A 13,724-nucleotide genomic window follows, 5' to 3' on the forward strand; every position below is an offset into this window, starting at 1 on the left:
ATCTTGGTTCCAGCTTGTACATCATCCAGTCCAGCATTTCTCATGATGTATGCTGCATATAACTTAAATAAGCAGGGTGACAATATACAGCCATGATGTACTCCTTTCCCAATTTGTATACAGGTAGACATTTCAGTGGGAAGAGGGTGGCAAGGCAGGAGGCCTGAGAGGTGGGCATGAGACCCATCAGATCTGTGGGTGTGAGTGGACCTCCAGGGACAGTCTGGATTGATGGCTTCATGGAAGGTTCAAACTTGGAAAGTGAATAAGAGCTTGGGCTCTGATATACTATTCCAACTTAAAACATCATTAAAAGGAAGGAAAAAAGTTTGGTCTCTAGAGCAGGTAGACCCTGGGTTCAGATCCCGACTTTGCCATCACCCCATGGCCATGGGTAAGTTGCATAACTTCTCTGACCTCGGCTTCACCTTCTGTAAAGTGGGGCCATAACAGGACCTGCCTCACAGGATCGTTGTGACAATTAAATGAGACAGTACAATTAAGGTGCTCTCATCCAGCCCCTGATTTGCCACCTGAGGCCCCATATGCCCTTGTAGGTTTCTCGATAGCACTTTCATCACACACAAGGGACAGGCATTAACCAAGTCATCCAGGAGGACCTTCCATCACTGGAGATTCTGAGATTCAGCACTGAGGAGAATGATCAGCCAAAAGAAGCCGTGGGAGGGGTGCTGGACTGTGGGAATGACTGGTGTCACACTCTACAACCTGTTCCCTCCTGGGTTCTATTTCTTTTGGCGGTACAATCATCCAGAGCCAGAATCTTGTTATTTATTGTCTTTGAGTCTTCCCTTCCCATCACATCCACAGCTCACCACTTAGCAAGTACTATTTACCTTGACACAGTCTCTTGTACCAATCTTGTATCAGTCAGCTACTGCCACTTAACAAACAACCACAGAAGTTGCAGTTACAATCCTGTATCAATCAGCTACTGCTGCTCAACGACCAACCACAGAAATCTCCGTGGCACACAGTAATAAGTATTAAGATTACCTGTATGCACGTTGGCTGGGAGTTACCTGATCTAGGTTAGATTTGGGTGGGGCCCTCCATGTTTCTCTCATCCTCCTCCTGGGACCATCGGCCAGCCCACAGATGGTCTTCTCACAATGATGGAAGAAGCATAGGAGAGTAACTGTAAATACTTAAGGCCTCTGAAGGCTTGAGATCAGAACTGACACCCTGTCATTTCTGCCTCTTTCTACTGACCAAGGCAAGTCACGTGGCTAACACAAAGACAAAGGGAAAGGGGAAATATATCTTGAACATAACCTAACCTACCACAGATTCTTTATCTTTCAACTGCCAGAGAGTTCAGGTTTTTATTTCATTCTATCTGGACTTTTGCACTGGCCTCCTTTCTGGTCTCCACACCTATGCCATATTAACCTTCTAAAGAGCACAAGGTATGATGATGGCATCTCAGTGATTCCCCAGAACCTTCCCTATCAACCAGCACATGGGACCCGACTCCTTGGCTGGCTTCGGTTTTCCACACTCTAGCCCCAGCTTTCTTTTTCCCCACCCTGCCCCCATTTTCCTCTCCACCTCACCTACGCTGGGGTGATTGTTATTATTTAGCCACTACGTCGTGTCTGACTCTTTTTGTGACCCCATGGACTGTAGCCCACCAGTCTCCTCCCTCTGTGAGACTTCCCAGGCAAGAATACTGGAGTGGGTTGCCATTTCCTTCTCCAGGGGATCTTCCCAACTCGGGGATCGAACCCGAGTCTCCTGCCTTGGCAGGCGGGTTCTTTACCACTGAGCCGCCAGGGAAGCCCACTGATGCTGGGGACAGACTGGCAAATACCTCCCTGTTTCCCAAACGCCCATGTTACCCTCTCCACGCCTTGCCTGTTGTCATCGCTCCACCTGAAATACCCCCAGGCCCCAGGTCAGAATCCTAACTCTTCAAGGTGCTGATTTCCATTTGGAAGGAATAGCTCCTACCTCAGATGTCCTCCGAAGTCTTTTTACCTGGATGCACCCCCCGCCCTCTCTCTCTCACACACACACTGGCTTTTAGTATCTTCTGTCTTATGTCACAGTTATGAATGAGCATGTCTTATTCTACCCTCTAGAACAGTGCCTGGCATGCAGTGATGCACTGATATTTTTAAGGAGGATGAATGAATGAACGCTTCTAGTTTTTCTTTCCGCAGCCCAGTGCCGCGGCCAAGATGCCCACTGCTGGATGTATGGTCACCCTGCCTGTTGCAAGGGCATGATGTGGAGGTTAGCAAAGGAGATAGTTAGCCACGGGGAGGAGGTGATGACTGGGAAAGGTGTTGTCTCCCGTTTATCTCATTCCCTCCACCTCGGTATCTGGGTCAGTGAGGCAGGGCCGAGCATGCGTGCTAAGTCACTCAGTCGTGCCCGACTCTGTGTGACCCCATGGACTGTAGCCTCCCAGGCTCCTCTGTCCATGGGATTCTCCAGGCAAGAATACTGGAGTGGGTTGCCATGGCCTCCTCCAGGGGATCTTCTGGACCCAGGGATTGAACCGGAGTCTCTTACTTCTCCCGCAGTGGCAGGCAGGTTCTTTACCACTCGCGCCTCCTGGGAGGCCCAAGGGAAGGCTGCCGGGGCGCCTCAGTCTGGGGACACTGAAGAAGAGACGCCATGGCCAAAGGTCAAGGTGGTCTTTCTGCCCACCAGCGAGTCCTCCGCCTTCAGGCTTCAGCCATGGGTGAAGCCGCCTCCTTGCAGCAATCACCGGGTTTACCAGTTGCTCGGGGGCCCAGCCTTAGCCGGGAGGCGCCCTGGTGGAGCAGGGTGGTCCCCGGGCCTCTCCCAGCCCCGCGCGGCTGACAGGGTCTCTTGTGCCTCCGCAGAAGGACTTCACGGTGCGGGAGGAGCTGCAGCAGCAGGACGTGGAGCGCTGGCTGGGCTTCATCACCTTCCTGTGCGAGGTCTTCGGCACCATGCGCAGCAGCACGGGCGAGCCCTTCCGCGTGCTGGTCTGCCCCATCTACACCTGCCTCAGGGAGGTAAGCCGCTGCCCGGCCCTGACCACGCGTCTCCTGCTCCCGAGTGCCCCGAACGCGAGGAGGCTCGAACCACGTGAAGTGATAAATCACTTGGTTAAGAGAAACGGAACTCCCCTGGTGCTCCTGTTTACTCTAGCTAGGTTTTTGTTTATTGAGTTTACATGAAAGGAAATAGTTCCCCAAAGGAAAGTATTATGAACTCGGACTGTCGTCCGTTCATGCTCTAGAACACGGTCCGCGGCATACAAGTCTACAGAAAATATTGTTATCTGAGTGAATAGATCTTGGGGCTGGATGGGCTTACCGCTGAATTATTTGTTTTAAAAAATAGTTGCTTCTACGTGGCCTCTGAAAAAGAGGAAAATGAGGGTGATTAGGAAACTTCTAAGAAGCAAGAAGTCAGTGGGGGACTGTGTCCTATCAGGTACTGTAATCCACTTTGGAGGGTCACCCTTGGTGGCTCTCTGGGGTAGAATTGAAGAGACAAACATGGAAGCTTTTGATGTGTCCAGTGAGGGGCTTGTGGCTCAGAAGACAGCAATGAGAAGGGAACAGGACGAAGGCCATTGGCATTCCAGTTGTATCTTTGAGCTAGAACCAAGAGGACTTGCTGATGTGCGATACCCAGGAGGGAGGAAGCCGTGTGGGGTCCTCATTTATCAGCCCGCTGGCACCATTTCCTGAAGAGAAATAAATAGATTGGAGGTGAAAACCAGGGATTTGGGTGCCCATTGGCCATCCTCAGGCAGCTCTCTCTCTGCATTGCTCAAGTACAGTTGTCTGATGATCTGGAAGAGGTCAACCCTGGGGACATGGTGTCGACCTGTACCTGCTGCTGGGGACGCACCCCGGGGTGGGTGGGGGCGGCTGAGATGGAAGGAGGAGGTGGAGGAGGCTGACAGGCGGGAGACAAGCTAGAAGGGGCGATCAGTGCAGGCTTCATCCAGCAGGGACGGGTCAGCCCACACTTCCCAGGTGCTGGCCCCACCCACCCTCAGCAGCTGATCCCAAGGCGTGGGGAGGGGGCGGGAACCTCTGGGGAATCAGTGGGACCAGGGCAGAAAAGCAGCCTGGGTTTGGCAACAGGGAGGGGCGCCACGGTGTCCGCGGAGTGAACACACACTGGGGAGTTAGGGGAGGTGAGGGCGTGAATGGGGACAAGTTTTTGGAGAAATATTTCTGTGAAAGGTCCCAGAGAAGGGGGACTTGTCAAGAGATACTTTTGTGTTTCTGAAAGAACGATAACAGAGCAATCTTAAGAGAAAGGAGAGGGCATCTGTAAATGTTTTAAAAGTATCCATTTGTAGAAAAGTGGCCCGCTCATTCCAGCCTTCGTGGGTCCACATGGAAGCAGAGCACGCAGGCCTCTCCTGGGTGCTGTGACCCCGTAAGCCTCTGCCACTCCATGGAACCAGAGCTGCTTCTTGACAGAGGTACTTGAATTCAGACTTGTTTCTCAGATTCAGTCAATGGCCTCTTCCAACTCGATTCACTCTCCAGGTGTCCTCAGCTCAGACCACGGTACCAAGACAGGCCATGGCTATGCTTTGTGCATCCCTTTGGGATGTCTTGAAGTTAGCCCTCCTGGGGACAGGGAGCTGGCCCAGATGGCCTCTTGGGGTCCCCCTGTCCTTGGCTGAGTTGCCCTACACCCCAACAACCCACCTCAAGGCGGGGAGCAGCACTGTTACGGGGTGATGACCTGGATTGCCCAAACACGTTCCCTCTGTGTGATCTGGACACCTCCTGTTGTTGCTGTCACCTGCTCCCCCAGGCAGGATGTGGGGCTGCAGCTGAGCCCTGGCCCTGGCTGCCGAGACACCTCTGACACCGCCTGAGGTAGTGCGAACCTTCTGGTGTGAGATCTGGAAGGTGCCAAGAGGTCTGCACAGACCAGAAATGAGGAGCCCCCCTGACACCCACTTGTTGGTTGCATTAAACTCTTCAGGGTGGTATCATCCAGGCCCGTGGTAAATTTGAAGGGTAAATAAATAAATTGTCAATGGCTCCCACCGTTTGGTAGAGGAAACCACTGTCCCACAATCCAGTCTATCTGCTTGAGGCCACATGGGGAGACCTCTGAATTCTTAGAGTCAGTTGCTGCCTCCTCCACCTGATTACACATACACGCATACCCAGGCCTGACCCACGTCCTTCCAAAGCAGGATGAGCCAGTTCTAGGATGTTTCTAGAAGCCATAATCATCGCTGCTGCCTTTCTCCGTGCTGGACAAGTTTAGGCTCTTCCCCCAGGGCCATGCAGATGGCTGACCCCAAATGTACAGAGCCTACCCTGCCCAGAGGTCCTCCCAACTGCCAGAACCATCCCCAGGCCAGCATCTCTGGCTGCCCACTAGACACATCCCAAGTCAAGCCTCAGAGCCTCCAACAGGATGTACCAGCAGCACCTCAAACCCTCCTGCTCAGTCCCTGTCCTCACGTGGCCCAGACCCAGCCTTTCTGCTCCCCCTGTGGCCAGGCAGCAGTCCCAGGGCTCCCCGATTACCCTTTCTCAGCATCATGGGGACCCCCACTCCATCCACTGCTTTGGCACACAGACCCCCCCCCCCATAGCTTCCCCTCCTCTCCTTTCTTCCATGCCCCTGAGTCAAACACAAATCGATGGGTCATCTTTGGTGCAAAGAGTATCATTTGGAACAAACCTAAGGAAGAAGATACAGAATCCTCAGTCTCAGGGTCTTTGGGCTCATGGAAGCCACCTTTGCTGGACGTGGGGCTCACTCAGATTGAGCCTGTGCTTTACCCCTTGAGGCTGGGGGACACCCAGCTCTCTGAGAGCTGCCCTGCCCTAGAACGAGGCCCATGAGCGTTTGCTTCCACACTCTGACCTTGTTGAATTAACCTTCCTCTCAAATCACCCAAGCTTGAAACCTTGGACTCTGTCCTTGAAGCCTCTCTCTCTGGCCCTGAAACCTTCCCTGCTGGCCCAGCTCAAGTCTCTTCTTCTGGAACCACCTCCTGTCCCTACTCCCACCAGATGCACCAGGAGCTCCTCCTGGGGGAGACTCTGCACTCCATCCTTAGAGCTCCATCCTTTTGACATCACCTTAGAGGATTCTTTAGTATTGATAACAGCTCAGTGGAAGGCATTGTCCAAAGCACTTCATACATTCTTCTGTCTCTTAACTGGGGCAACACCCTGAAGATTATCATCCCCATTTTCCAGAGAACAGAGAGGTCAGACAGCTTGCTCATGGCCACACAGCTCGTGGGAGCAGAGTCAGTATCAGAATTCAGATCTGACCGCCCAAGTCCCTGCTCCTAAACCTCCTGCTTCACTGCCTTACGAGCCGAACAGGAGCCGCTCTCGTTCTATTCTCGTCCATACCCAACGCCTGCTCTGTGGCGGAAGCCAAAAAGATCTTTGTGGAATTGATTCTGTTTTTGCCATAAATAGCATGTGCCAATCAGAGATCCCTCTTCAGGGGATGGAGAAGAATAATTTTCAGTGGGCTCTTCAATTGTGTAAGAACAAATCGTTTCTGCCAAGATGATTTTCCAAGGGATTGAGGAGTATTACTGGTGACCGGAAACTATGTGAGTCTCCTGGCCCTCCTGTTTACAACTCATATTTGCCTCATGAGCTCTTTTTAATGTTTTAAAATGTTTCTCGTGGTAAGAGCACTTGAGACTACTCCCTTATCAGATTTTTAAGTGCACAATACAGTATCCTTATCTGTAGACACAACGTTGTACGGCAGATCTCTAGAATTAATTCATCTGGCATAACTGAAATTTTATACCCGATGATTAGCAATCCCCACTTCCTCCTTCCCCCAGCCTCTGGCACCTCCCATTCTAGTCTTTGTTTCTATGAGTTTGACTAGTTTAGCTGCCTCATGTAAATGGCAGCTGCGGTGTGTGTGCACAGCGCGTCCAACTCTGCGACCCCACGGACTGTAGCCCACCAGCTTCCTCTGTCCTTGGGATTTTTCAGACAGGAATACTGGAGTGGGTTGCTGTTTCCTCCTCCTGGGGATCTTCCTGACCCAGGGATTGAACCTGCTTCTCCTGCTTTTCCTGCATTGGCAGGCAGATTCTTCACCACCGAGCCACATGGAAACATGTAGTATTTGTCCTTCTGTAACTACTTATTACACTTGGCATAATGTCTTCCAGATTCAAACATGTTGCCCCATATTATGAATTTCCTTCTTTTTAAAGGCTGAATAGTAGTCCACTGTGTGTATAGATCACATCTTAAAATCTATTTATCTGTCACTGTACATTTAGACTGTTTCCACAATGGATGCTGTGAATAGTGTTGCAGTGAACACGAAAGTGCTAATGTCTCTTCCAGATCTTGATTTCAATACTTTTAAAGAAATACCCAGGATGGGATTGCTGGATAATTTTCTGTAGAAGTTCTATTTTTAATTTTTTTGTGGAACCTTCCTACTGTTTTTCCATTGAAGCTGTACCATTTTGCATTCCCATCAACAATGTATAACAGATCTAATTTCTCGACAGTTTTCACCTTTTGTAGTTATATATATGGGTGTGTTTATTATGGCCTTCCTAACAGGTCTGAGATGGTTTTGACCTGCATTTCCTTGATGATTAGTGACCTTGAGCATCTTTTCATATACCTGTTGACCATTTGTTTTGTCTTCTTTGGAAAAATGTCTATGCAAATCTTTAGCCTATTTTAAAATTCCGGTTATTAGCTTCTTTTGCTTTGGGGTTGTAGGAGCTCCTTCTGTTTTTTTGAACATTGTCAGATACATGGTTTACAAATATTTTCTCCCATTCTGTAGGTTGTCTTTTCGCTCTATTGTTTCCTTTGCTCTTCAGAAGCTTTTTAGTTTGATGTAGTCCCGCTTGTCTCTTTCTGCTTTTGTGATTTTGGTGTCATATCCATGAAATCACTGCTGAGACGAATGTCATGAGACTTTTCCCATGTGTGTTTTTCAAGGAGTTATAGTTTCAGGTGTGTGTTGTGAGTCTTTAATCCATTTTGGAGTTTATTTTTGTATAGTATAAGAGTCCAGTTTCATTCTTTTGCATGTGGCTATCCAGTTTTCCCAGCATCATTTGCAGAGACCATGCTTTCCCTGTGTTGTTTTCCTGGCATCTTTGTGTGTATCCATTCCCTCTCCGTTGACCAGGCCTGCATGGATTTATTTCTGGGCTCTAAACTCTGTACCATTAGTTTATATGTTTATTCTAATGATTGTCGCTTTGGAATGTATTTTCAAATCAGGAAGTGTGGTGCCTCCTGACTTGTTCTTTTTCAAACTATTTCAAGATTGCTTTGACTATCTGGAGTCCTTTGTGATCCCAAATGAATTTTAGAATCGTTTTTTCTATTTCTGTGAAAAATAACACTGGAGTTTTGATTAGATTGCACTGAATCTGCAGGTCATTTTGAGTAGTATTGACATTTTAAATATATTAATCTTTGAGTCCAAGATCAGGAACAAGACAGGAAATGCCGACTCTCATCCCTCCTATTCAACGGAGTACTGGAAGTCCCAGCCACAGCAATTAGGCAAATAAAAGAAACAAAAGCTATCCAGGTTGGAAAGGAAGTTAAATTGTCTGTTTGTGGATGACTTGATCTTGTATATAGACAACCCTAAAGACTCCACACACAGAAAAACTGTTAGGACTAATAAATGAATTCAGTAAATTTGCAAAATAAAAATCAACATACAAAAACATCAATTGCATTTCTGTATGCTAACAACAGGGCTTCTTCCCTGGTGGCTCAGTGGTGAAGAATCCACCTGCAATGCAGGAGACACGGGTTCAGTCCCTGGGGCAGGAAGATCCCCTGGAGAAGGAAATGGCTACACACTCCAGTATTCTTGCTTGGGAAATCCCATGGACAAGGGAGGCTACAGTCCATGGGGTTGCAAAAGAGTTGGACACGACTTAGCATCTAAACAACAACAATGCTAACAGCAAACTATCCAACGAAGGAAATTAGGGAAATGACCTTATTTACAGTAGCATCAGAAAGAATGAAATACTTAGGAATAAATTTAAGCAAGTGGTAGACTTGTACATTGAAAACTACAAAATACTGATGCAAGAAATTGAAGAAGATGGCTCAACAAATACTGAGCCATCCCTCGACTGGTTTTTAATGCCATTCTAAGGACCTTTCAGCCTCCTCAGTCAAACTGTGACTGCAAGGCTTCCACACACAGGAGGGGTGTGATCAGTGTTTGTGGCCTGAGCTAAGGGTTTCGTCATCTCCCATCTCACCTGGAGCCAACCTGCAAGGTTTGGGGTCTGGCTCACCCAGCGCCTCCCCACATCTCCTTTTTCCTGACCCTGCAAGGCTCTCTGCTACCTTTGTGACCCAGTAGTGATTTTACTAGACTCCTCCAAGCTATCACTGACTACTTCTCTCTGGGCCCCTTACTTCAAGAGCTTTGTTAAAAATTCCTCTGCAGGGGATACTGGGCTGGCTTTTAACCCCTTACACTTGCATCTTCTGAGCCTGCTTTCCCCGGGCACCATTTCTGTCCACTCCCTCTCACCCTTCCTCCCTCTCCCGAACCCCCCATCTTCTCTCGATTCCCACCACCCTGCCCTCTTCAGAGTCTGGCAGCCATAGCCGGAGGTCAGGAGGGGAGGAAGGGAGGCGGTGCCTCTGTCAGGAATCTCTCTGCACCCCTCTCTGACCCCCACCAACGCCTCCCTCCACTTGGCTCCCTTGCTCTCCTTCCCTCAGGCCCCAGAAACCCCATCTGCCCCTCCATGCCCTTCCTCTGAGGGGTGTCTCTGAGCGCCCCACCCCCACCCCCCAGGGTGCAACTGGCTGGGCTCCTCGCGAGGCTGGCAGGCACAGGCTGGGGAGGAGAACGCAGAGGGCAGGAGTCAGGCTTCTCAGGAAATGAAATTGCTCCGCACAACAATGAGAGGGCCACTTTTTTAACTTTTTGCGTGAGCGTGCATTCAATTGCTCACATTGTTTTGGCTCCAGGGGGAAATCTGACCTCGGAAAAGGCTGCAATGAAGTAGTGGGTGTGGGTGGAGATCCTTCACTATTTTCCTAGGGCCCAGAGAGTCAAGCAGAATATTCTTCAGGGGTACCTTTCCAATGAGACCAGTCCCCGCTTCCCCAGAGCAGGAGAGGAGGCTATGGGTGGATCTAGCCAGGGCAGGGCCCTTTGTGGCTGGAAGACACAGGATGGCTGTGCCCCGGGTAGTGATGGACCCTAATACGGGGAAGCAGAGACTTGGAATGATCGTCCGTGCCGCGCAGGCCTCTCAACTGCATCCCGGAGCGGGTGCGGGGAGGGGGCGAGTGCCTGCCCCTTTGCACTTTGGGAAGTTTTTAAAAAAGACAAATTCTCAGATCGCTACTTCAACCAGTTAAATGGAACTTTCTGGGGATAGGGGTTTGAGGAGGCAGGGGAGTAGGGGAGATTTAAGCTTTCTGTGCGACTCGAATGTGCAGCCAAGGTTAAGACGTGAGTTTCATGAGACTGTGATGTGCGGAGGGCACATGGGAGGGGGACCGCCGGAAGAGCCAGAGAGACCTGAGTTTGAATCCCAGCTCTGCCACTTACAGCTATGAACGTGCGTGCCGAGTCGCTTCAGTCGTGTCCGGCTCTTTGCAACCCTATGGACCGTAGCCCGCCAGGCTCCTCTGTCCATGGGATTCTCCAGCCAGTAATACTGGAGTGGGTTGCCATGCCCTCCTCCAGGGGATCTTCCAACCCAAAGGATCAAACCCACATCTCTCTCTTATGTCTCCTACACCGGCAGGCGGGTTCTTTACCACCAGCACCACCTGGGAAGCCCCCAGCTATGGAGCTGTAACCTAATTCTTCATCTTTTTAAACCTCAAGTTTCTATCTTGGCATGGGAATAATGGAAAGAACTCAATCTGCAGGTTGGTTTTAAGGCTTAAAATAAGTGAGATATTCATATAAAGCAATGGTGTGTGATAGCCCCTCAGTGAGCTGACATGTTGTGAACTGTTGTTGAAAGCAAACCATATTCTAGGCATTGCTCAAGAGAAGTATCGCATCACAGGAGGCCCGGAAAGTCAGATCCACTCTCCTAACTGGGCACCAAGGTCCCCCACGATCACAACTCCTCTTCCTGGAGAATCTCTCGTGAGTCCCACAGCTGCAGCCACCCGGTTCCTGTTGTATTTCCACAAGAGATCTCTGACATTTCTCCTGCCTTAGCGTGATCTTCCTCCTCCTCCTGCCTGACTCCAGTCCACCTTCAGGACCAGGTTCACTTCCCGCCGCGTCCCCACCCCACCCTGATTTACTCTTCCTGCAGCATATTCTAGAGCTTGCCTCTGCAGAGAGCTGCTGACACAGGCCCTCTGGACATGTCCTTTACCAGTGGTTGTATTCATGCCTTGTGACCTCATTTTGGTTGTTTTTAAATTATTTTCAATCTTCCATTGGGAGCTGAGGATAGGCTGAGTCTCATCTAGCATGTAACCCTGACTGCATTGTGTTTAGGACTCTGTGTCCATTCGGTTTGAGACAAAGCTATTTTCTTTTTTTTTAATATTTATGTATTTGGCAGCTCTTAGTTGGCAGCACATGGGATCTAGTTCCCTGACCAGGGTTTGAACCCAGGCCCCCCTGCACTGGGAGTGCTGAGTCCTGACCACTGGACCACCAGGGAAGTCCCAAAGCTACTTTCTTATTGAACTGCAAAGTTTCCTAGTAGTCCTGGAAAGAAGGAGTGTAAGTTGTGATCCTCCTGCAAGGAGTTTGCAGTCCACTAGCTATCACATGCACAGTGGACTGTGAGTATTTATGATGGGTTGTACAAGTTGTACAAATACAGAGATGGAGGGAGTTTAGCAGTGTGGGCAGCCGCTGGGAGCAGAGAGGAGGGGGGACTAGAGCCTAAAGCAAAGTGGGCTTTGGACAGGAATTGGCAGGGAACAAGAAAGGCCCCCACAAAGGAGTTTGAGGGGAGGGCAGGGAGCTCAGCCCGTCTGTGTATAGAGACAGCCTGATGTGGGGAGTCCTAGGCTGGCCTTGGCTCACAGCAGGGGCATTCTGGTGGACACAAGGTGATACTGGGAACCTCTGTCTCTGAGAGCGTTTTAAGCTGGAGAGCAACACCACAGAGTATAAAGGAGAGTTTGTTTATTCATTCAACAAACACTGAGAAAGAAAATGCTACTTCTTTACCGAAACGAAAAGTCTTTTAGACACTTCCTGCTCGATTCTGTGCCCAGATTAAAGTCAACTAAATCTGGGGCACTCCCTAGCCAGAGAGACCCACGAGTCACTTGGTGCATGGCGGAAAGTACAGTGCTCAAAATAAGGTGAGAGTGGGAAGCGGGAATGTGGGCGCCCAGAAGGCAGATGAGGCAAGATCTGCCTGGCAAGGGCACCTTAGCTGAGAGCAATCTGACTGCACTGTCAATCAAGCAGGCTAAGAAGCAGGAAGGGAAGGGCTGAGAGGAAGCTTGAAAATTCAGGAGAACCTTCCTCCTCCATGAGCAGTTTATTCCAGCCCTCGTCTTAGGCATAGACCCCGTGTGGAACGTTCCTCTGACAGTGTACCCCTCCCTGGGCAGGTACACAGGGCCTGGGCACCAGTTTAGCCACCAGTCCCTCCAGGGCTGGCAGCTGCCGCTATGAATACCCAGGTTAAGCAACCATGCCTGTAACCTCCGCAGAAATAACTCCCCACCCTTTTTGTACCCTCCAGAACTGCTTTTTGTCCCCTTCTTCCACTTGGCAGCCAAGATGCTCTGTGGGGTGACGCGGCTGACCTACTCAGACGGCCCCCAAAACACACACACACTGATGTGCCCTGATCTGAGGCTCCCCTGATCCTTGACCTCCTCAAGATACAGCTCAGGGCTCACCCCCACCGCCAGACCCTCCCTCAGCGCCCCCCTCACTGTCCTACTTCCTCAGCCAGACTCTGCAAACTGAAATGTGAAATTTGAAGCCAGTGTTCCCCTTAGCAACCATGGTAACACAGGATCTGATAGAAAGCCTGGAGTTATAAAAATACCAGCTTCCACCAGACACTGGTTTCCAAAGGGAAACCAGTCTCCACGCCAGAACCGTTTTTAAACCGTCTTTAAAACTCAAAAGAGATTTCCAAACCCATCTCAACATGGCTCAGGAGGGCATCTCTTCAATTCCGCTTTGGAAGGCGGGTGCCGGTTGCATGCTTTCGGTATTTTCTCTAAGAAATTTAGAAATGCAGAAAGGATGTGGCTCCCTGAGAATCTGGTAGCTGTGTTAGGATGTACAGGTGGGAAAGGTTTTTCTTAAACGGCAAATATTCAACATTTTTTTTAAGGTTTAGATCTAATTGCCGCAGCTCCTTCCCAGTTCCCTCCCAGCCCCCAGCCCCATCAATGCTCCTAATTACAGAGGGGAAATGATTTGATCTCTGTCCCCTTCCTTGAAGACAGTTTTAATTAACATAACCGTTTTATAGCAGGAATTCTACGTTTAAGCCCTGGAGTGGCGAGGTAAGAGAGTTGGCTAAACTCTGCTCAGGGCCGAAGAGAGGGGTCCTCCAGCCCCTCCCCTCCCCCACGGAGCCCCCGCGGCTCGGCCTCTCGCCTTAACCCGGCGCTGCCTGCAGGGGGCGCCCCGTCTTACGGGTTGGGGGTGGGGGGCTCTTCCTAGAGGCCGGGGGCCTCGCCCGCCCCAGCCTCCAGATCCGCCCCTGCAGCCCTGGGTGGAGGGGCTCTCCCCGCCTTCGCCCAGCTCCCCGCTCTCCT

General features: G+C 50.3%; 1 protein-coding gene across 7 annotated transcripts in view; it reads left to right on the forward strand.

Moving 5' to 3' along the window:
- The window catches only part of CTIF (cap binding complex dependent translation initiation factor), a 315,019-nt gene that overhangs the window by 268,857 nt on the left and 32,438 nt on the right, over nt 1-13,724 (forward strand). For all 7 annotated transcript variants that reach the window (XR_006338151.1, XM_043889185.1, XM_043889190.1 and 4 more), the window contains exon 10: nt 2,859-3,014. Coding sequence is in view for 6 of the 7 variants with exons in the window: in XM_043889185.1 (XP_043745120.1) it covers nt 2,859-3,014 (156 nt within the window). In the remaining variant the exon portion in view is untranslated. The remainder of the gene's footprint in view (nt 1-2,858; nt 3,015-13,724) is intronic.

The sequence above is a fragment of the Cervus elaphus genome, chromosome 27 (genome assembly GCF_910594005.1).
Source record: "Cervus elaphus chromosome 27, mCerEla1.1, whole genome shotgun sequence".
NCBI lineage: Eukaryota > Metazoa > Chordata > Mammalia > Artiodactyla > Cervidae > Cervus > Cervus elaphus.